A 24,722-nucleotide genomic window follows, 5' to 3' on the forward strand; every position below is an offset into this window, starting at 1 on the left:
TCCAGTTTAGCAGTTCTGATCCTGTGCAGTGCTTTCAGTGTTCAAGTACAGCTGTATGGGAGATCGATCAACTGCTGTTGGCGTTTGGTGCTGGTCTTGAAACGGCTGGTGTAGTAGTGGACGACAGCGGGAAAGAAAAATGTCGAAGAACACAGGAGAAAACAAGTTTAGAACTGTCGATGTTGATGACTTCGACGAGGACAAATTTCATGATGATAATGATGGAACAGATGGAGGATCAGTGCAGCCTCAGATCGATGAGATCAAGGGATTCCTGCAGAAGTGAGGACTTTTGCGCGTTCATGGCTGCCTTACTCCGGCTACAACCTAGTTTCTCTCCTGTATTTATGCTCAGGGGACAGAACCAGGATGCCCTGAAGGCTGCTCTTTCAAACCCTCCTCTGGCTGCTGATAAATCTTCCAAGGTGAGGGAGCCCCTTTGATTTTCGATCATTCAGCTTGATGACTCAGCTTTATAGTAAATTATACTGGGCGAACACACATTTGAACACATTTGGTCAGTTGTCAAGTCTGCCAATCTATGAATGATGCTTGCATGTGTAGCTGTTCCACTTCGTGAACAGTGCAGTCGACATAGCTTGCGTCTCAGTGACAGTAGGACAGCTTGAGCAGCTATTTTAATCAACCACTGCATTTCCCTTTTGAATTTATTTGAGTTACTTGAACATTTCCCACCAGGCAACTTGTACATGTAGGAGCTGGCAACGTTTCCTATGATTGTAATAGAAATAGTAGTACGTAGTACTGCCTATACCTGGTCTTGGTATGTACGTTCAGCCTTTGGACAATTCTTAAATATAAATCAATCAATCTCGCCGGATACAAAGGTGGCACGGGTGCTGGCTCAGTGTTGCATCAGCGCGTGTACCCCGTGATATGTACGGTCTGGGCCTAAAAAAATCCGATCCCCATTATAACGAACTAACTGTGCTGCGTCCAAGTGCAACATCAAGCTGCATGCATATACACACGCACACACCACTCGCTCCCTCGACTTACCATGGTGATTATGATGGACTATAAGCCTGGTAATCTTTACCATGTGCAACCTTCGCGATGGGTATCAAATCGCAAAGCGTAGAACAGGCTCGGTATCCAAGCACAATCTGCCTGTACATGGTAGATGTATAGTTTGTATGCTATCATGTACAATCTATATAGCTGCATAATTTATCAAAGGTCAATTATTATATTGACCTTTGATAAATACCCACACTCATTAGTGACGACACCATCAACAGTATCAAATTCAAATAAATTTGCTTGACTCAATAAATACCACTGTACTTTTCCATGCAGCACTGCACTTTTCCCTAAAAAGGAGTATTTTATAAACAGTATTAATTTTATTGGCCTAGTGGTATTTTATAAACAGTATTTATAAATACTGTTTATAAAATACCACTAAGGCCAATAAATGCTGTTCATAAAATACTCCTTTTTAGGGAAAGTGAAGGTCAACATATGTATAATAAATGTAGTAGCCTCAGGATTTATTGCAATTACATACCAGTTGTAAAAACCGACGTCCCATATACATGCACAGTCATATCGTGGAATAGTACAACCTTTTTAGTACTCCCTGGTTATATCGTGGAGTGAGACATACCCAACCATGGTTAGCCATCCGGGCTTCTCGTCGCGCTCAAGCAGTTAAAACTTCGAACTCCAATCGCACACATCTCAAGGCGTGAATTGGTCTGTGCTTGCAGTTTGTGAACTAACACCAGTGTGCATGTTTCCCAGTTTGCAGTGTAGTGTGTGGGTTATCTTGTGCTGAGAGGTAGGAATGCATTGTCTACTTATTCACAACTCCCTTGCCCCCCCCCCCCCCCCTTCCCTGCGCGCACGCGCTGTGTCGCTGCCCAGCTGGCTTTTCAACAGGTGGCGGGAATTAGATGAAAGCTCTCAAGTGCAGTACAGTGACTGTACTATGTACAACCACAGGAAAGATCAGACTTGCCGTGCTGGATTGTGCACATTTTTCAACCGTCTGCATACCTGCACTGGCACACATTGTGTACAGCAGTGTATGCATTGGTCCAACACCACATTTGAACGTATATCATATGCTGAAGTCACTTCACAGTAGAAATTTCGCAAGGAGCGGATCACCGGTACTTTTACTCAGTTCAAACACTCGCACATGGTCTCTTTGCTGCAGATATCGCTCTAGATCCACAAAGAGACCACGCGTGAGTGTTTGTGCTGAGTAAAAGCAAGGATGCCTGTTAGATATCACACAGAATTGGACTGTAGAACATGGGCAAATCTGAGCTAACCGGCGAAGCTCCTATCCCAATAATAGGATAGGAGCATGCTGCCTTCGTATAGAGTTTTTTTTTTCAGAATAACTTCAGCGGTCTCACTACTCCATGTAGCTATCAACCTGTACCTATGGCTGGCGTCTTGATGAGTGAAGCAGAGGAAAGTCTTAACATCTAGGGAGATGACACGAGCAACCAGGTTGTGTGTTGCAGTGAGTCGCCTTTTCAAACACGCTCGCGCATGTCATCCCTGGTCTGATCCGCGTTTAGGTCAGCGGGGGGGAAATATGCGTGTGTGTGTGTGTTTCGGAGAGAGAAATATGGGGAGAGATATGGGGGTATATCATGCGACTAATGGTGTGTGCGTTCGTGTGTGTCCTAGTGCCACATAGTGGGACATTTCAGAGTAAAAGACGTCCCGTATCCTGGTCCAGGCTAAAGAAAGTGGGAACAGGTGGGGCTTTCATGTATTGGTATTCTGTATTTTCACTTCGTCAAGCGAACAGGCAGTGATGCATTCTCACCAGGCAACGGCTGGCTCTCACAGAATGATGAACATTTCTACTTACACTGTATATTGTTGTGTCTGGCTGCCTCTGTGTATGCGCCGCGCAGGACAAGTACTTCCAACAAACACTTAACGTACTCACCGCCTTCCGTTCCAGTGAGCTCGACAAGGCCGTAGCATCGCTCTCTGCCATCGAAGTCGACGTCCTGATGAAGTACCTGTACCGTGCATTCAGCGAACCAACAGAAAAGAGCTGCGCGATTATTCTTCAATGGCACGAAAAGGTCAGTGTATGTCCTTGTTCGGGGCACTGGCATGGTTTAGAGATGCTGTCCTGGACAAGCATGCCTGGCCAGCCCAGAGGTGCACCTCTTGTGTACGGACACACGGGGCAAGACATGTCTACCCTACACACGGGTATGGGGGGGGGGGGGGGTCTCCTGTTTACAGAAGTGCCGTCATTTGATGACAATGTGCGTGACCATCCATTGGGTTTTTAAGGTAATGCCGTGGGTGTGACCGTACTTTAAAAAAAAAAAGTGTTTGGGGGCATACAGTATTTTCTCTCACGACAGCTGATGACCCGTGGCAAAGGTTGCTTGAAATAGTAAGAGCACGGTCTCTAATAGTAGTACGGGCCGCAATTGGAGTATGCAGCAGAACATTGACTGCATGTTATAATAGCAGTGCAGCGAGCACGTGTTTGTAAGAAGGCATATCAATCTACCATTACTAGTATCTCTCTGGTACCCGTGTTATTGTGAAACAGGAGTTTTGACAATGCCCATTTCAGTTTAGGCTTACGAAAATTCTCGGTATGTTCAGTTTTATGCATTTAGATTCTGGAATTGGCTGATTTTTGAACACTGGAAAAATAAAAGCCCAGTCTCTAAAAGCAGCCCGGGTACGGCTGTCATTGAAATAATAGGAACTGCAGGTTCTTTTTAGAGAAGATTCAGTACTGCAGCACGTACAATTACGCCAAGACTCCATAATCCCCTAGAGTGTGCAACTCAAGCACACCCTGTTGTCCCTACAGAATTTCAGGTTGACGTCTTTTTATGATGCAATGCTCCTCGCAGGAGTAATTTACGACATTTGTACGGGGTGTAACGACGCATCACGCATGTTATCTTGCACTATGGTTTGTACCAGATACAATGGGGATTTGTCCACCACCGGTCCAGGATACGTCTGATATTACGTGTTCAGCAGTGCATGCGTTGGTCCAACGCATTGCATCAACTGGAAATTCTATTGTGACAGCACTCGTATTCGTAGCGGAGTTGCACACTCTAGGGGTTATGCACTCTTGGTTACGCTAGGCGAAGTGCGACCCACGGTGCACAGCTTGCGTCCTGGACCAGTTTCTATTGCATCACTGTACATGTATTTGTATCATTAGGTGCATGGCCAGCAGCATTCGTGCCCTATCCAGGGTGCCGCGGGCCTTGCGAGTTGATATGCACGCTTTGGGTGGGATTTCACCTATCACAGCTGTACTGATACTGGACTACTGTAGTTTGAAGTACAGTTGCGCTCGGTGAAATCCCACCCAGAGTGCGCATTTGGTGCCCTCAAATTTGCACGGCCCCTAACACCCTGGAAGTAGCACGAATGCGGCTGGACGTGCATATCTACAAATACATTGATGTATAAATCAGAACTCGTACAAGGCGCCAGCCTTGCACTTTGGGTCAGATTTCGCCGCGTAACTGTAGTATACGTGCAGAGCGTGTGTCCCGACTCCTCGCGTTCTGAATTGTCACCTCGTCAACTACTGCCGTACGTCCACTGCTTATTGTCTGCAGTGCTGTGCACTGCCGTATTCGTGGAATGACATAGTTTTGGAGGATGGCACAGCCTTTCGTGTCATGTGCCGGTAGTATTCTAAAAATCGGGTAGCATGCCCCAGCAGCATGCCACTAGGGCTTCGGAGTGATGACGTCACACATACCTGGCAATGCATGCCAGCGAAAATTCCGGGTACAAAATAATCTTAGCGTCCCGTGCTCTTCGCTGTTTTTTTGCAGCAACATGCAGGCTTCTGACGGTGGGAATCGATGGTTTGCTCGAAGAAACAACTTTTCTCGGTGCCCCTTGCTGGTAGTTAGAGGTTTACTAGACTAATGGAGCAATGGCTGCTGGTCTTCCCAGTATTTCGAAGGTGAAACAAAGCGTCTACGCCGAACTGGCAATAATATTTCAGAGTTATCAGGCTTCGATTCTCGTCTGCTTCAGCTTTTTTTCCGCCTCATAAAGAGAGCATATTCAGATTTCCAAAGTCACAAGAAAGGATCCAACGCAAAGATTCACCTCTCTTAGTCAGCAAAAGAAAACTTAAACTGCATGCACTACGTATGATCTCCATGCTCCTCGGCAAAGGCAAGAAAAAGTGCAAGATTCGAACGCCAATTTGTTTTTAATTTCATGCAAATCACTGCTATACTCTGCCCTGCAGAAAAGAGGACAAAGCTAGCACACCCGTGTCCCGAAAGGATAATAAAAGGAAATACGGGTACTTTGTGTGAGGCATCTTTTCTTATCTGTACAAGCCATAATGTAAATTTGAAATTTTCAGTGCAAAACAGCACATGCTGGAGGATGCCATAGTTGTCTGTACTCAGTTGCTACGAAGTTATCAACGACCTGACGTTACACTTCGAAGCCAAATGCAATGTACTGTAGCAGATTTCGATGTGTGCACGTGTACTACATGTACTGTACAAGCAGAAATTTTAGTCGGTCAATAATTTCGTCCAACTCCAAAGAAAGGGATTTCGTCCGCTTGAAAACTTAGTCCACCAATGATATTGAAGAGCTGTGCAAAGGCTAGAGGCCGTGTTTTCCGCATTCCATGAACGCTACCACTCTCAAGGATCGATTCGCAGATGCAGCTCCAAGCAGTGGACAAAAAAGATGAAAATAAATTCCAGACGAACAGTTCAGAGTCATAACCTTCGCCGTTATACTTCATGCAGAACTGTCTATTCAGTTGAGCCACCATGTACATTAGGGTATCCATCCTGCACAGTGTAAAATTCTATCCTATTCATTTTTCAGCACACCCGACAGCACTGTATTTCATACATTGCCTGTAATTGTGTATTCGTGTTCCTTGTCTTGTTGTGCAGGCGGTTGCTATTGGTGGACTCGGTAGCATCGTGCGAACTTTGACTGACAGAAAAACCGTGTAACTTCTATTAACGCAATTTTCATGGCATTGCTTTTGTTTTTACTTATGTCCGTACCATATCTCCTGTGCAATAAAGTCTGAATTTCTGTATCATATTTTTCTGAGTAAAAATTAGCACGTGGGCTGTGTCCTGACATAAATCACCACTTGTTGAAGGTGTGAGTGTGCCAGTAACGTTTTGTGAGTTGGCCTGTGAGGCTTGGCGGGGCTTGACTACTGAAACTCTCAAAGTATCTATTATAAAAAGAAAGAAAGAAAGAAAGGAAAGTGCTGGCGAGTAGTCGCAGCCGAAGTAAGGTTTTGTGAGGTGCGCCGTGGTCTGTTGTACTGAAGTGGTAATAGCGTAATTAGTATCTCCTGTTATTCAGTTGTGTTCTTCAGTCTGGCTCTCTGTTGATACACTGACATTGACAGACACCCATGTCATCGTTTCCCCCATGTGCATGTTGCAGTGCAGTGCCTTCTTAGCCAGCAACCCGGAGATCCATATGCTGCAGTTTGGATCTGTGCTAATGTTTTGCAAACAAAGGTCACTTCTTAGGACACAGGTACACTCAAACGCCTCTTATCCGGACGCCTCAGATACGGGCACGTCTCTCTACCGGGCACCTTTAGCTTGAGTTTCTATAGCACACATACTGTAAGACATGATTGTTATTATAACGTGTCGCAAATTTAACGATTGTCCAAAATTCATAGGTTAACGAGAAGATATGTTAACGATCTTGCAGTATTCTGGCATATCCACACACAGCATATATGAAGCAGTACAGCCTCAACGGATCTTATTATAACGAAGAAATGTCATCCGTTAAAACGTTAGATTTGCTTCCTCGTTATAATATACATGTCTTACAGTACTTCGAATTTGGGGGTTTTGAACTTTTTCCATATTCGGAAGTGCTTATTTTTCACTGCCAACCTATGTAATCCACACATTTTTATCAATGGGTTCCTTTTGTATCCTGAACATGTGCAATACGTTCCAAATAAACTTCTTCAAAAAGAGATATGATACATGGTAGATGAGTTATTCTAAGATACAGGCAAATCTGAGATACGGGCAGTACTCGGTCCCAAGGTGCCCGGATAAGAGACGTCCGAGTGTACCATCAAGGGGGGGGGTTGTTATAATTATACTCTTAGGGAGTCGTAAAATACGGTATTTTACGACTCCCTGGTTACGTAGGTCTACTGTACTGAGCTGCAGCAGAAGAATGATCAACAAGACAAGTGGATCCTGTGAACTCAAGCCAGGAAGTCCTACGTTTAGTTTGGGGTACATGTAACATACTGGAAATAACTGCCGCGGAATCGCGTTTTCCATGGGGACAGGATAAATCATAATACATGTAGTGTACGTGAAGCCAAAGGGTATGCAGTTCAAATTGGGGGGTCGTTACCACTCTCTAGTTCAAAAATGCTGCTGTGACAGCGAAAATCCTGGATTTATATCATTTTACAGTGTGATGCATGCTTGTACTCGAGTACTCACAACGCCACTCTGCACCGACTATGATGTAATCCACGGACACTCTACTCTTGGCGTTATAGGCGATTCACACGACAGGCAAATCCACGTTTGTCAAGTGCCCGCAGGAAGTGAAACGTGAGGCCGCAGTTCACACGGCCGCGGGTACCGGGTGGTGGCCAGAGCTCCCGCGAGTATCCGGTGAGTATACAGCGTTACTGTGGTGATTTGGAATGAGTACCCAAAAACAAAGGCCAAACAACCAGGGTTCAAGACTACCGTACCATAGTACGACCTCACAGCCTCATAACTGTAAAAGTGCCCGCAGATGAGTGCATCCGCAGGCAAAAAGGCCATGGACACTTTTGATTCCCGCGGGCAAATTTTGGTCACCCGCAGGAATATCTCCATGTTGACTTTCCTGTAAACGTGGATTTGCCTGTCGTGTGAATCGCCTATTAGCAATTGAGAAGGCTACTGAGGCTAATTAACTTATCGTTTTCTCTTGGAGATACAAATCTGGAAATTCTATCTGCCTGAGAGCACCATGTCACGAGTCTTCGTGAAGCTAAGACACACACACACACACACACACACACACACACACACACACACACACACACACACACACACACACACACACACACACACACAAGTATCTGCTCTAAAAATCTTTATACAAATAATAAGTATTTTGCCTCGATCATGGAAGTGAAATGCAGAACAAACCAGAATAACAATCAGCAAATGGCTGGAGAGACGTATCCCTCTACAAGTAGCAAAGCCTTTCAGAGGAGACTTTTGAAAAGAAACACGTGTGAAGATAGATCACGCACAGCGCAGAAGATACTTTACATAATGTAATCTGCCGAAGGGAGAGGCGGCAGAGGGGTTGTCAGAGGTTAGTTGTACAAAGAAAAGGAAGAAAGTAAGTGCGAGTGATAGTGGAGTATATACAATTACTGCAGAAAAAAGTAGTAGGAATATGTGCAAAGTTACTAAAATAGAGACACCACCGCTATAGAAATGGTGTGGGCTGCAGATGCTGCACCAGGTTACTGACTCCTGGATGAGTGTGCAGCAACGTAAAGGCATTCATGGTCAAGTTCACGAGGTGAACAACAGAAGGGCATCTGTATTCAGGCGCACCTTGGGTCAGCATGAAAAGCTGCTGCTGCTGGTACTGTTGCTATGACTGGTAAAACAGCAACATCCAAAACAGAATAAAAAATCCTACCCAGAATGGTCGGGCAACGGTGGCACAAAAGAAGAGGTGAACAAAAGAAAGGTGTTTACGTTTGTACAGTCGCTGGCAAAGAGTTCTATTACTCTGGAGCGGGGACGGCGGTGGCGGTGGTAGTGGCTACCAGAGATAGGTAACATTGTACCCATCTCTTTTGAGAATGTAGACAGCATACACGTAGGAAATCATTTCCATCAGGCGATGCATGACGTGCGAGGGAGGGAGCTCAGCGCCACTGCTCGGCATCAGCAGTGTTCAGACCCAGTACTGATGCTAGTCATTACAAAACAGGAACAATCTCTCCTGCAACGGTCCTCGTCAAAACCGACAGGCTGCTATCAATAAGGAGACGCATGTGCTGCTATCAATAAGGAGACACATGTGCTGCTGTCACATGTGTGCTAGCACTAGCTACTATACCCAGGATCTGTTAGCAGCAGCAGCAGCGGTACTACGGGCTTGGCAGTTCACATCCTGGGGAAGGCATGCAGGAGGTCTGTCATCGATTGCCGATGGCACAGGACAGCTGTGGACAGCGATCGGTGATGAAGGCGGAGCGCTTACCTTTTCGGCTAAGCCACCCGCCCCTGGCGGCAATGCAAGCTGGGGACGCGAATATCCGGCGGTCGCACTAGCACCAGCACTAGCACCAGCAGCAGCACTGCTTGGGACAGGAGTGGCAGTGGTATGTTGATGAGGACGCTCGTGCATAGTGGAGCCGTCTCTGCTGAACGGAGCAGCAGTAACATCAGGCAGTTTCGACGTAGAAGCACACCCTGAAGAACCGCATGGGAGAAAAAACAAACAAGCGCATGCATCAGCGATTCTGGGTGGGGCATTAGCTACGCAGATAGCAGATCACATAGTGTGAAATTAGCTGCCCAAGTAACCGATGGATGATCGCTAAAGTCGCTAACACTGCTTTAAAGTCAATGGATGAGTTTGAGATCACAAAAGAAGACACAGCGGAGGCCGCAACTAAGAAACATTCAAGATTCTTATGGCTGCCTTCTGCCTCTGTGCCTCTCTGTCCGTCTGTCTGTCTGTCTGTCTGTCTGTCTGTCCGTCCGTCGGTCTGTCTGTCCGTCTGTCTGTCCGTCTGTCTGTCTGTCCGTGTGTCAGTCCGTCTGTCAGTCTGTCTGTCTGCCTCTCTCTCTCTCTCTCTCTCTCTCTCAAGGTAACCCCAATGTAACTTAGTCTCCAGTCCACACTGATTCAGCTACTGAAGTATAGGAATGTGAGGAGCTTACTGCTTAGTTGAGCCATGAGTTGAGCCGAGGAGTTGCACAATCTTGGCTGCATCACGCTGGCACTCTGCATATAGCAAGATAGACATACATATGGACACAGGCGCACACATGTACCCAAGTACACACACATACACATCAATAAAATCACAGCAGATAAGAGTTTGAGCCATCATTCGGCAAGCCGAATTGACCGCACCTGGCATACCAATTGAGAAGTGAGCTCTTCCACCGCCAGAGGATAATACATGACGAGCGTAGGTTGCAGTAATACATGACGAGCGGCGTAGGTTGCATCGTAGCTCAAAGAAACTACTGTATTCGGTCAGGAAACGAAATGGAACCTTTACCCTATGCCCTGCTTCAACACTCAGCACGCTATCCGCGTGCTTCAACACTCGGCACGCTATCCGCATGTCTATGCCGTGCTTCAACACTCGGCACGCTATCCGCATGGCTATGCCGTGCTTCAACACTCGGCACGCTATCCGCATGGCTATGCCGCGCTTCAACACTCGGCACGCTATCCGCATGGCTATGCCGTGCTTCAACACTCGGCACGCTATCCGCATGGCTATGCCGTGCTTCAACACTCGGCACGCTATCCGCATGGTCCTCTGTGACTCCTTTGAGGAAGATAAACGTGTGCTGTAACTTTGACCAGGACAGAGTGAGCTGGTCATTTTTTATGTTTTCGCACCGAACATTTCTTCAATTTCAGCAAGTACTCCAGGCAGCTCACACGGTAAAACCTTAAACTTGACCCTCAGGGTTGCTTACTATTTTGAAACACACATTGTAATCACTAGCCTGAAGTAGAGAGCCAGCAGGCTCAGGAGCTCTTTGGCGACACCGACATCATAGTGAAGACGGACGGCCACCGACACCTTGGTGCAGCATTAGGCACTCCTGCCTTCTGCCAGGCATGCACAGAAGGCAAAGTTGCCCAGTGGTGCCAGGAAGTCCAGACCCTAGCCACATTTGCCATGACGCAGCCACAGGCAGCGTATGCGGCCTTCACGCATGGGCAGCGCCACAAATGGTCGCTCCTAGCCCGAACCGTGCCCGGCACTGCGGATAGCCTTTCCCCACTCGAAACATGCATCAGCGAGCACCTACTTCCGGCCCTCACCGGCCGCATGGCGCCTGGTCAGCAAGAGCGTTCCATTCTCGCACTCCCGTGTCGTCATGGAGGGCTGGGCTTGATTGTCCCCGCGTCGCTGTCGCCACAATCCGCCAACTCCATGAGCATCACCAAGGCCCTGGTTGAGCGCATCCTCCTCCAGCAGCACTCCATGGAGGGCATCTCTGGCCTCACCAAGCAAGCTAAGAGCCTGTTAGATCTTCAGCTCGGCAGCGAGAGAAAGAAGAAATATCTTCCTTCCTTGCTGACTGCAATGCTGCCGACCGCCGTGCCCTGGAGCTCGCCTCTGAGAAAGGAGCATCCAGTTGGCTTACGTGCCGACCACTACAGTGACACGGCTTCACACTGCACACGGGTGACTTCCGTGATGCGCTTGCCCTGCGTTACGGCTGGACTCCCGCAAGGCTGTCGTCCACGTGCGCATGCGGCAAGAGATTCGACGTATCGCATGCCCTGAGCTGCTCCACGGGAGGATACCCAGCCATGCGCCACAACGAGCTGCGCAACACCACTGCCTCATTTCTGTGCATAGTCGCGAAGGATGTGGCCGTGGAGCCAGGGCTGCAACCGCTGACCGGCGAACAGCTTCGCCACCGCACAGCCATCCGCGACGACGGCGTACGCCTTGATGTTGCTGCCAGTGGAGTGCGGGGCAGCCAGTTTGAGCGCACCTTTTTCGATGTATGGGTCTTCAATCCCCAATGCTGCCTCAAACTCGGCTCAGTCCCTGCCCTCCACATACGCACGACATATGAAGGCGAGAAGCGTCGCTGTTATGAAGAGCGCGTCAGAGAAGTCGAGAGAGCATCATTTGTGCCCCTGGTTTTCAGCGCCACAGGCGGCACCGGAAAGGCTCCCTCCACCTTCCTGAAGCGGCTGGTCTGTATGATGTCTGAGAAAAAGAACGAGCCCCACAGCATTGTAATGGCTCATGTCAGATCAGTGTTTGCGTTCGGCTTGGTCAGGTCTGCCGTTGCAAGCCTGCGCGGCTACCGTCGGCCTAACAGCCAGTTTAGCGATGCTGCAGCGTCCCAGCCTCATTGGCTGCTGCTGAATGTAAGCTGCCGCTATAACTTTCTTCCCAGTTGCTCAGTCTATCCTGTTCGTTTGTACAAGTTTTTTTCTTCTCTTTCTTTCTTCTTATTATGACTCCTTTACTATTTTTCTTGGAGACGGCATTCCTTTTAATCCCGACTGTGTATGTTTAACTGCCTCATAATGCCGATCCTTCTATACAATTGCGGATTGTGGACTCTGTCCAAATTGCTGAACGACAAACTGGACAAATGGCAACGGAGGAAGCTACGCGTACTGCTGCAGATTGTCTACCCGCAACGCATCACCAATAACAACTTATACACAGAAACAAAACAATCTCCAGTTAGTGCCACATGCCGGCGACGCAGGCTGCTGTGGTTTGGCCATGTGGTGCGAGAGGGTCCAGAATCCGCCTCGTTCCAAGCACTGGAGCTATCAATCAACACAAACGACATAAAAAAACCCGTGGCCGTCCGCCATTGCGGTGGATAGATACGATTCGGCACGACCTGAAGGCAGCGGATCTCTCCGTGGAGAGCGCTCTCCAAGCTGCAGGAGATAGACTAACTTGGCTTGACACTGTTGACAGATGCGTCGACTCTGCTCCTGTCTAACAGGTTCAGGGAAGATGCGAGCTGTGTTTATTATAATTATTATTACTATCCGGCATGTATTTACTGCCATATTGCCAAAAAAGAAAAGAAAAAAAGAGCCCTGCTCTTTGGCACATAATGTGTTACTCATAGCTGCACATGTATTTTACAGTACGGAGGTCATGCAAGACGAGTTTTGCGTTTCAGTTCACACTCCAATGAAAGTCAAACTCAGTGACGAAATTTGCGTTGTGATGAGGAATAGCAAACAGATTTTCTTGCTGGCATGACGTTGACAGGTCGTTCACGTGTACAAAACAGTACTACGTAGTAAACTTATGACTCTGTCCTAAGAAGAATCTGCGGTTCGTGTTTCGACTACTTTCCCGAACAAAAACTGGAAAAGTGCAATGTGTGCAGAAGGCACATGTCATAATCTACAGGCAGGACCCCACGTCCAAAACCCGACCATGAAAGGGTGGCGGTGGTGGGGCTCTCTCGCGGCACTTTACGGTAAATGTACACTGTAGTAGTCAAGTATAAGACTTAGTACACCATATACACACACATACACACACCTGTTTGGTTGGCAAACGTTCTACCTGAGGAGTGAGCGCACTACCACCTTCAGCCAGGAATACTTTCCTAGAAAGCAGAACAAAGAAGAGCACATGACATCATGCAGCACACATGTTCAGCAATATATTAATTTTGGCAATGGGGCCACGCTCAGTACAAAGCCATACTATGGGAGTGTTTGATTGCACACAATTCCATCTATTCTAGAATTCCCAACGATGCATACAGCATTCGATAACACAAATTTCTTCGTCAGAATCCACGGAATCCAATTCTGCCCATTCCGAAGTGAAGGCGGTAATTCTACAGCCAGAATGTGCGTAATTGGTGTACGATTTCGTATTCGAGAATTTTAAAATCTGGGTGAAGAATGTGCAATCGAACGTGTCCATAACAATACAACGATGCCAGGTCCTGTAGGGACTTGTCATAGAGAATTGACAGTCAAACGGCAAGTAAGGTCCTGTCGATGGTGGAATCCAAAGCTGGCCACAGGTGTGTACACGCACGCACGCACACACACGCACGCATGCACGCACACAGCAGCAGCACAAACCACTCGATCTTACCCAACTTCTTCGCGGATCTCCGTGAACGTCGGTCGGTCACTGGATTCAAATGCCCAGCACCAGCCCCATAGTCTGTACAGGTCATCAGGACAGTCTTTGGGTTGTAGCAGCCTCTCATTGTCCTCTAGGCGTGTTAGAACATCCACATTCTTCACACCGGTAAAGGGCTTTGCACCGAAAGACATGATCTCCCACATACAGACACCTGCAATGAAGACAGGAAGGCAGAGTAATAGATAGCGTTATCGTTATTTGTACAGTCAAATGCCATGGATCTGGCAGCCACATGTACAGTACTTGTATCCAAACACGGCTAACACCCGACAAGCCAGGGCGGGAGTCCTGAATTTGTGACTCTCTGTGTTGAAGGTCTTGATCCTGTCAGTGGGGTTAAAAGAGTACAAACACCAGAGTGTGCAACTCCGCAAAAGCCAATACTGGTTCTGGACAGCGCTACAGTCCATTTCAAAACTATAGACGCCAGCGCTACAGTCCATTTCAAAACTATAGACGCGTACCTAGGCAAAAACCGTTACGCCAGCATCTATACCACATAAAATCTGTGATCACTTTGTGCATTTTTTTCTCCAAATTGGGCGTCTGTTATCCAATCGTTTAGAAACTATATGAGAGTAATTGTGGAGCGGACCTGAGCAATATTCCGAAAACTATTCTCAAAACGTTCCAGCCAAATGTGAAATATTTCAAAAACACTGCGCGTCTATAGTTTTGAAATGGACTGTAGTTGCCGTTTGAGAATTTTTTTACCCCCGACAGTCAAAGCGACTGGCATGTATGCCAGTACGCGCCTGATACGCACTGAAAAATTAAGCACATGTAGACAGTTGTGCACTAGCCCAACATTTTTACTCACCAAACATCCACACATCACTTGCTACAGTGAAGCGGCGGAAGCTGATTGATTCAGGAGCCATCCATTTAATCGGCAGCACACCTGAACTTGCTGCATTGCCAACGTAAGATCACAGAGCAGAGAGAAAGAGAGTTCTCAGTAACACATAATACACAAACTATAAGGGGTTGTAATTGATTTTCGACAGATAGTGCGTCCGGAGCAAGCGCACACTGGGCATGGATGGGTCAGGTCTAGCAGTGAGGAGCTTACACACTAATAGTAATGCATTCAGCAATGCCTTGAGCAATTCCAGGAGTGATGTTGCCAACTATTGCATGTACCTCAGTGTGCTACAACTACACACTTTCACCAACAAAGCATTTCAGTCTCAGATAATCATAGTTGTGGACAATAGGGGTCGCTGGGTGGCTGGAAAAGAACACATGAAACCTATGCGTGACCCCTTACTTCAAAGTACAAACTACTCTCCACCCCAGCAAACAACCTAGAAGTTCTCCAAGGCTAAGATGACCTGATAGACAGCCCAACCTACCAGTACCAGCACCAGCACATGTACAGGTACATGTTATACATTGCACTACATTACAGTGTTACCAACTGCCCGTATTTGTCCGTATTTTTACGGAAAAACGATGTTTTGTCCGCAGTACGGATTTCAATCGAATAATCCCGGAAAAGCGAAAAAAATATGGTGTCTTCGAAAGGAGGGAAAATGATGCAGAAGACGCCCATCCACGTGCCATCAAGAGTTCATAACCCCACCGGGGTTATGAACTCTTGGTGCCATCGATCGATTTACCCAAAGTCAGATCGCAGAGTGCATGCAGCCTGCATGCAGTGCGCTGTACATGTATACATGTACATGCCATGCGCATCATGCGACTCTTTGAAGCAAGCGGTAGCTTTTTCGGCTTTTTTTTCAATCCAGCTTCTTGCCTTGTTCCTTGTGAGAAATTTGCGTAGGTAATAAAAACTATACAGGTGAGAAATGATAGGAAATTCAGCAAGTGCAGTGTGACAATGGACATGCATGTGCAAGTGTGTGTGTGTGTATTGGTTCTTTTCCAAATTACACTAATAATCAGTGAGAATGTTGACCTGAAAAAATCGAGTACGGAAAACGCTGAAAAATTCCGCAAAATGGCACTGAGCAATACGGATGGGGGTAGAGGGCACTTGGTAACACTGACATTACTGCCTGCAGCATTACTGTAGATTGTCCGATTAGTGTTTCTAAACACGAAACTGAGCAACAGAAAACATTTAGTCTCTGATGTTTTGTCCGTACTGCTGCATGTGCTGCTACATGAACTGCAGCAGTCTGCTCTATGAACTGCAGCAGTCTGCTCTATGGACCGCCAGACAGCCTGAACCCATGAATACTTGAATAGTAAAACAAACAGGGAACAGCAGCAGCCGTACCTTTGTAGTACAGATCATCGGCAACCCAGCGTGACAAGCCAAAGTCACCCAGCTTGACCGTTTCCGCATCGCACACCAGAACATTGCGGGCCGCTATGTCCCTGTTGAGCAGATTTATAGAAAGAGATCAGAAGATAAATGCTTACGTCACATCACGTGTCACATCATATACCTACCTGTACAGCAGTCAATATCAAACACAGTATACAGTATACAGTATACAGTATACAGTATACAGTATACAGTATACAGTATACAGTATACAGTATACAGTATACAGTATACAGTATACAGTATACAGTATAGCTGTGTAAATCATATAATGCATGTACAGCATGCTGCCAAGTCACACATACTGTGGTCCGGGAAACCGCCGCGATCTGGAATTGTTCGGGATTTTAGCAATGGGTGTGACATTGCAAAAGTAAGCTGGCACGAAATGTAGACCCACGGCAAAAAACTAGTGAAATCGACTCCAATCGCATACATTTCCAGGTGAAAATTGGTGTGTGCACGCAAATCGCGCACTAAACCGGTGAAAACGTTTCCCGGTTCTGTATTTCATTAATACATGCACAGGTACTCAGTTCACTAGTCAAAGAGTCGGTCCTCGTTGCTCACACTCACACTCACAATGGATTTTGTTTACAAGATTTCTATATACAGAGTAGCAGGCAGTGATTTGTACCATGGCGGCAATGACACCGGGCAGATACTGGCATTGACAAGTTACTTACCTGTGTACAAATCCAAGCTTCTCCAAGTAAGCCATGGCAGTGCTCAGCTGGTCACAGAACTTCAACAGTACCAGCGTGGATGGTGGATCTGACACCAAGTAACCGCGTAACTGTACGCGAGATAAGAAGACGGCGAAAAGAAGAAGTGCATGTGGGATGGCAGCAAAACACATCGAGCAAACAAAGCAATTCACTGCTGGGAGGAGCAATGAGAATCACAACACCAGTACCGACTGGTTCAAGAGAAAGCAGTATGTCACAGTCCAGTATGAACAACCGTCACACATGCTTCATGCTTCATGTCTCTCTCTGTCTCTGTCTGTCTGTCTGTCTGTCTGTCTGTCTGTCCGTCTGTCCGTCTGTCTGTCTCTCTCACACCCACACTCGATCTATCTGACAACATAACAGGAGAGTGCAGCACAATAGGACAGGAGAGGAAGTCTTTTTGTGGTAGGTAACTTATGCATGCAAACTGATCTGTGCTGTGAGAAAAGGCTGATTCTGAGCCACTAGTGTGGTGCCTAAGCACCGTACATAGGTATGGGCAAGGCATTACCTCTCCAAGGCTTGCATATTCCATTACAATGGCATATGGTTCCAGAGCCATAACACCAATCATCTTAATGATGTGAGGATGATCAAACTGGTTCATGATCACTAGCAAAGGACAAAGCAACAGAACAGTAGAACACCCACGATACAACGGCATACACAACACATACATGAGTTGACTGCACATCATACAGTGTATTGGACAAACTCACACACACTGCACATCATACAGTGTATTGGACAAACTCACACACACACTGCACATCATACAGTGTATTGGACAAACTCACACACACACTGCACATCATACAGTGTATTGGACAAACTCACACACACTGCACATCATACAGTGTATTGGACAAACTCACACACACTGCACATCATACAGTGTATTGGACAAACTCACACACACTGCACATCATACAGTGTATTGGACAAACTCATACACACTGCACATCATACAGTGTATTGGACAAACTCACACACACTGCACATCATACAGTGTATTGGACAAACTCATACACACTGCACATCATACAGTGTTTTGGACAAACTCACACACTGCACATCATACAGTGTATTGGACAAACTCACACACACTGCACATCATACAGTGTATTGGACAAACTCACACACACTGCACATCATACAGTGTATTGGACAAACTCACACACACTGCACATCATACAGTGTATTGGACAAACTCACACACACTGCACATCATACAGTGTATTGGACAAACTCACACACACTGCACATCATACAGTGTATTGGACAAACTCACACACACTGCACATCATACAGTGTATTGGACAAACTCACACACACTGCACATCATACAGTGTATTGGACAAACTCACACACACTGCACATCATACAGTGTATTGGACAAACTCACACACACTGCACATCATACAGTGTATTGGACAAACTCACACACACTGCACATCATACAGTGTATTGGACAAACTCACACACACACTGCACATCATACAGTGTATTGGACAAACTCACACACACACTGCACATCATACAGTGTATTGGACAAACTCACACAAACTGCACATCATACAGTGTATTGGACAAACTCACACACACTGCACATCATACAGTGTATTGGACAAACTCACACACACTGCACATCATACAGTGTATTGGACAAACTCACACACACTGCACATCATACAGTGTATTGGACAAACTCACACACACTGCACATCATACAGTGTATTGGACAAACTCACACACACTGCACATCATACAGTGTATTGGACAAACTCACACACACTGCACATCATACAGTGTATTGGACAAACTCACACACACTGCACATCATACAGTGTATTGGACAAACTCACACACACTGCACATCATACAGTGTATTGGACAAACTCACACACACACTGCACATCATACAGTGTATTGGACAAACTCACACACACACTGCACATCATACAGTGTATTGGACAAACTCACACACACTGCACATCATACAGTGTATTGGACAAACTCACACACACACTGCACATCATACAGTGTATTGGACAAACTCACACAAACTGCACATCATACAGTGTATTGGACAAACTCACACACACTGCACATCATACAGTGTATTGGACAAACTCACACACACTGCACATCATACAGTGTATTGGACAAACTCACACACACTGCACATCATACAGTGTATTGGACAAACTCACACACACTGCACATCATACAGTGTATTGGACAAACTCACACACACTGCACATCATACAGTGTATTGGACAAACTCACACACACTGCACATCATACAGTGTATTGGACAAACTCACACACACTGCACATCATACAGTGTATTGGACAAACTCACACACACTGCACATCATACAGTGTATTGGACAAACTCACACACACACTGCACATCATACAGTGTATTGGACAAACTCACACACACTGCACATCATACAGTGTATTGGACAAACTCACACACACTGCACATCATACAGTGTATTGGACAAACTCACACACACTGCACATCATACAGTGTATTGGACAAACTCACACACACTGCACATCATACAGTGTATTGGACAAACTCACACACACTGCACATCATACAGTGTATTGGACAAACTCACACACACTGCACATCATACAGTGTATTGGACAAACTCACACACACACTGCACATCATACAGTGTATTGGACAAACTCACACACACACTGCACATCATACAGTGTATTGGACAAACTCACACACACTGCACATCATACAGTGTATTGGACAAACTCACACACACTGCACATCATACAGTGTATTGGACAAACTCACACACACTGCACATCATACAGTGTATTGGACAAACTCACACACACTGCACATCATACAGTGTATTGGACAAACTCACACACACTGCACATCATACAGTGTATTGGACAAACTCACACACACTGCACATCATACAGTGTATTGGACAAACTCACACACACTGCACATCATACAGTGTATTGGACAAACTCACACACACTGCACATCATACAGTGTATTGGACAAACTCACACACACACTGCACATCATACAGTGTATTGGACAAACTCACACACACACTGCACATCATACAGTGTATTGGACAAACTCACACACACTGCACATCATACAGTGTATTGGACAAACTCACACACACACTGCACATCATACAGTGTATTGGACAAACTCACACAAACTGCACATCATACAGTGTATTGGACAAACTCACACACACTGCACATCATACAGTGTATTGGACAAACTCACACACACTGCACATCATACAGTGTATTGGACAAACTCACACACACTGCACATCATACAGTGTATTGGACAAACTCACACACACTGCACATCATACAGTGTATTGGACAAACTCACACACACTGCACATCATACAGTGTATTGGACAAACTCACACACACTGCACATCATACAGTGTATTGGACAAACTCACACACACTGCACATCATACAGTGTATTGGACAAACTCACACACACTGCACATCATACAGTGTATTGGACAAACTCACACACACACTGCACATCATACAGTGTATTGGACAAACTCACACACACTGCACATCATACAGTGTATTGGACAAACTCACACACACTGCACATCATACAGTGTATTGGACAAACTCACACACACTGCACATCATACAGTGTATTGGACAAACTCACACACACTGCACATCATACAGTGTATTGGACAAACTCACACACACTGCACATCATACAGTGTATTGGACAAACTCACACACACTGCACATCATACAGTGTATTGGACAAACTCACACACACACTGCACATCATACAGTGTATTGGACAAACTCACACACACACTGCACATCATACAGTGTATTGGACAAACTCACACACACTGCACATCATACAGTGTATTGGACAAACTCACACACACTGCACATCATACAGTGTATTGGACAAACTCACACACACTGCACATCATACAGTGTATTGGACAAACTCACACACACTGCACATCATACAGTGTATTGGACAAACTCACACACACTGCACATCATACAGTGTATTGGACAAACTCACACACACTGCACATCATACAGTGTATTGGACAAACTCACACACACACTGCACATCATACAGTGTATTGGACAAACTCACACACACACTGCACATCATACAGTGTATTGGACAAACTCACACACACTGCACATCATACAGTGTAATGGACAAACTCACACACACTGCACATCATACAGTGTATTGGACAAACTCACACACACTGCACATCATACAGTGTATTGGACAAACTCACACACACTGCACATCATACAGTGTATTGGACAAACTCACACACACTGCACATCATACAGTGTATTGGACAAACTCACACACACTGCACATCATACAGTGTATTGGACAAACTCACACACACTGCACATCATACAGTGTATTGGACAAACTCACACACACTGCACATCATACAGTGTATTGGACAAACTCACACACACTGCACATCATACAGTGTATTGGACAAACTCACACACACTGCACATCATACAGTGTATTGGACAAACTCACACACTGCACATCATACACATAGTCTACATGTACAGATACAGTCAAACCTCGTTAGGACGAACTTCAAGGGACTGAACACATTTGTTTGTCTTATCGGGAGTTTTTCTTATCCAGATCTGACAAAAAATCGATATGCATATCAGATGGATTGTATTTACGTGAAGGTGCATGCTGTGGTACATGGGAAGCATGTTATTCTTAGCATAAGCCAGAAACAGGCAAGTACAATGACAAAGTGCAATGAATCACGACTGTGTCGAAAGTTCGTACTACGCACTGATTATTTTGTTAAAAACATGCTTGAAAACAATTTGCACTGTACGTACAATTATGACCTCGACTATTGAAAAAAGAAGAAGAAAAAAGGCAGCCAGCGCACGCGCACGCTCGTGGACCGAAAGTTCGTACTACATGTACATGACCACACTGACTTTGTTCAAATCACACTTGAAAATAGTTCATCTTCGCGAAAGTTCGCTGTACAGAAGTTCGTCGTAAACGAATAATTTTGACTTGAATTGATGCCTGGCCAACCATAGGATTGGCCTTAGTTCGTACTAATGGAAAGTTCGCCTTATCAGTGTTCGTCCTAACGAGGTTTGACTGTATAGGGTAAAATTAGCAAGTACAAATATCGGAAAGCACTCAGTAATACCGGTAACGATAGTGGTCAGGCGTCCAGGTGTACCACGTGTACTACAAGCCTGAACAGGTGCTTCATTTGGGCCACATAGGTGCACAGCTTTCGCAATTTACAGCAAGGTTGTTGTCTTTGGACTCTCTTGACACTATCATACTTGTCTTCGATTTACAATTCTGCACAAAAGGACTGCACTGTTGAGGAGCGAAGTTTCGGGGTGGTTTTAGAATTTCTCAAACTATGCGGAATGTGGAAAATACTTTGTTTGCTGTCGAGCACCAACATACGACTGGATATAATTACTTACCGGCCTCGGAGATGAACTTTTGCTTCTCAATTGGCGCGCAAGTTGATTTGCATGTCTTCACTGCCACTTGCTTTTTGTCAGAGATCTGCACGAAGCAACAACACACATACACACCATGCACTAGCGGCCATGAGCAAGCTGCCGCAAAGAGCCAAACTGAAGAATGCCAGACCTGCCCAAGTACATGTACTCGCCTATCTTTCCCTACATGCAAGCATACACCTACTCAACAGGTCTTATACTGGGTTGATGCCCCGGATTGATGCACTGGGTAGATGGCACTAGATGCCCTGGTTTGATGCCCTGGGTTGAAGCCCTGGGCTGCATGATGCCGTTGGTTGATGCCCTGGGTATACACCCTGGGTTGATACCCTGGGTATTTGCCCTGGGTTGATACCCTGGCAGACGCCAACCACCGGGTTCACAGGTTGATTCACCGTGATACCATTTCTAAAACTGGACTAAAAGCCAGTCGTATTCCATTACAAACTGTTGCAGGGGCTAGGCTTCTATTCCAATCAGGTATTCTTAGCAGTGTCAACACAAAACGCCAGGTTTTTAGGCACCATGCGTCCATCTTGGAAAATCAGCTTAGAGTTTAGCGATGCAATGCATGATGCCATGTGACAACAGTGCAACATACACCATGTGGTATGTATACGCCCATCGCAAGAGAAGCACGCAAATCTGCAAATGCACTGGATGTGCACCCACAGATTTTCCCTTTATAGCAACGATAGCGGATCTGATTCTGAACGAAACAGATCAAGACAAACGCCAGATAACTGTCTAATCCACATGACTGGCGAAGCCATGTGAATCCCCCCCTGCACACCTGGTCTACACTACACGAAGTACCTTGGAATATGACGGCCAAGACAGTTACCTATGCACACCCTACACTTGCTGGGGTAACCAGTATAGACAGCACGCTGCTTTCATAGAAGCAGACACTAGATGCACTGGTACCAAGAAGTGAAATTGGAGTTAGTTTACCAACCAGCCTCGGCAACTGGGTACTGGGAAGTTGTGGGAACCCAGCGTCAACAGACGTACCAACAACCCCAGCCATGAAAGCTATAATAGTAACGACACACTGGGTTGTGGAGCCGAAACTAGTCCAACTTCCAAATGCTTTGGCAAGAGGGTAGCCTTCCAACAACACACACACACACGCACACATACATGCACACACACACACCCACACATACACATACACACACATACACGCACACATAGAGACTTGCCATTGTGCCCAGTCGAACTTGACCGAAGCGACCCTCGCCAATCCCACAGGACAGAACTAGCAAGTCGGCGGATAGTGTCGGCACATCGTCTGCACAACAACAACAACAACAACAACAACAACATTGCATAGGCACAAGTAAATTCATAAAAATAGTATTGTAGGTGCAACACAGGCTGAAATATCACCATCTCTCACTGCAGAGCTAAAGGTAGTTGAGGAAAATTGTGAAACTATTCATGCTGTTTTACTGCCAGTAGGTTGAACGTTTTAGACGCAGGGTAACATAGGAGACAACACAGGGCAGCACAGGGGGACTCCGCCGATCATGGCTGACGATTAAAAAAAACTCACACCAGTGGGACAATGTCATGGCATATGCCTGGTAAAGTCCTGTGGTGGTGGCACTGTGATCAGCTGCTGCCGACAAGCGAGCTATTGGCAATGGCTGCGTTCAGTGCACCTGTGAAAGTCCAGTTCTTCTACAAGTCCAATATGGTGTATATGGTGTGCTGCTATTCAAGGTTTAAAAAGTACTAAATGCAGACAATATGCCACAAAGCAAAGCTGACAAGACACAAAGCAAAGCTGACAAGACACAAAGCAAAGCTGACAAGACACAAAGCAAAGCTGACAAGACACAAAGCAAAGCTGACAAGACACAAAGCAAAGCTGACAAGACACAAAGCAAAGCTGACAAGACACAAAGCAAAGCTGACAAGACACAAAGCAAAGCTGACAAGACACAAAGCAAAGCTGACAAGACACAAAGCAAAGCTGACAAGACACAAAGCAAAGCTGACAAGACACAAAGCAAAGCTGACAAGACACAAAGCAAAGCTGACAAGACACAAAGCAAAGCTGACAAGACACAAAGCAAAGCTGACAAGCACATATTGGCCAAGCAAATGATCCAAGAGTCGGATAAAGTGTTTCTTTTCAAAGAAGACGGCAAACGTAACAAAACCCGCACAAGCTTCG

At 45.9% G+C, this 24,722-nt stretch overlaps 2 protein-coding genes across 2 annotated transcripts in view; one reads left to right on the forward strand and one right to left on the reverse strand.

Annotated features, from left to right (window-relative positions):
* On the forward strand, positions 1-6,135 carry LOC135805987 (actin-related protein 2/3 complex subunit 5-like). The gene is made up of 4 exons (XM_065320110.1): positions 1-282; positions 356-425; positions 2,904-3,080; positions 5,931-6,135. The coding sequence occupies exons 1-4, from the start codon at positions 140-142 to the stop codon at positions 5,991-5,993; spliced, it is 453 nt and encodes a 150-aa protein (XP_065176182.1). The 5' UTR covers positions 1-139; the 3' UTR covers positions 5,994-6,135.
* Positions 6,136-8,138: 2,003 nt separating this feature from the next.
* The window catches only part of LOC135805988 (3-phosphoinositide-dependent protein kinase B-like), a 34,665-nt gene continuing 18,081 nt past the window's right edge, over positions 8,139-24,722 (reverse strand). Inside the window, exons 15-24 of the mRNA XM_065320111.1 lie at positions 23,743-23,831; positions 22,496-22,580; positions 17,469-17,569; positions 16,913-17,022; positions 16,176-16,276; positions 14,751-14,840; positions 13,877-14,081; positions 13,307-13,373; positions 9,957-10,020; positions 8,139-9,482 (exon numbers count right to left, since the gene is read on the reverse strand). Coding sequence (XP_065176183.1) covers positions 9,121-9,482; positions 9,957-10,020; positions 13,307-13,373; positions 13,877-14,081; positions 14,751-14,840; positions 16,176-16,276; positions 16,913-17,022; positions 17,469-17,569; positions 22,496-22,580; positions 23,743-23,831 — 1,274 coding nt within the window. The 3' untranslated portion in view covers positions 8,139-9,120. The remainder of the gene's footprint in view (positions 9,483-9,956; positions 10,021-13,306; positions 13,374-13,876; positions 14,082-14,750; positions 14,841-16,175; positions 16,277-16,912; positions 17,023-17,468; positions 17,570-22,495; positions 22,581-23,742; positions 23,832-24,722) is intronic.

This window comes from Sycon ciliatum, chromosome 1 (assembly GCF_964019385.1).
Source record: "Sycon ciliatum chromosome 1, ocSycCili1.1, whole genome shotgun sequence".
Taxonomy (NCBI): Eukaryota; Metazoa; Porifera; class Calcarea; order Leucosolenida; family Sycettidae; genus Sycon; species Sycon ciliatum.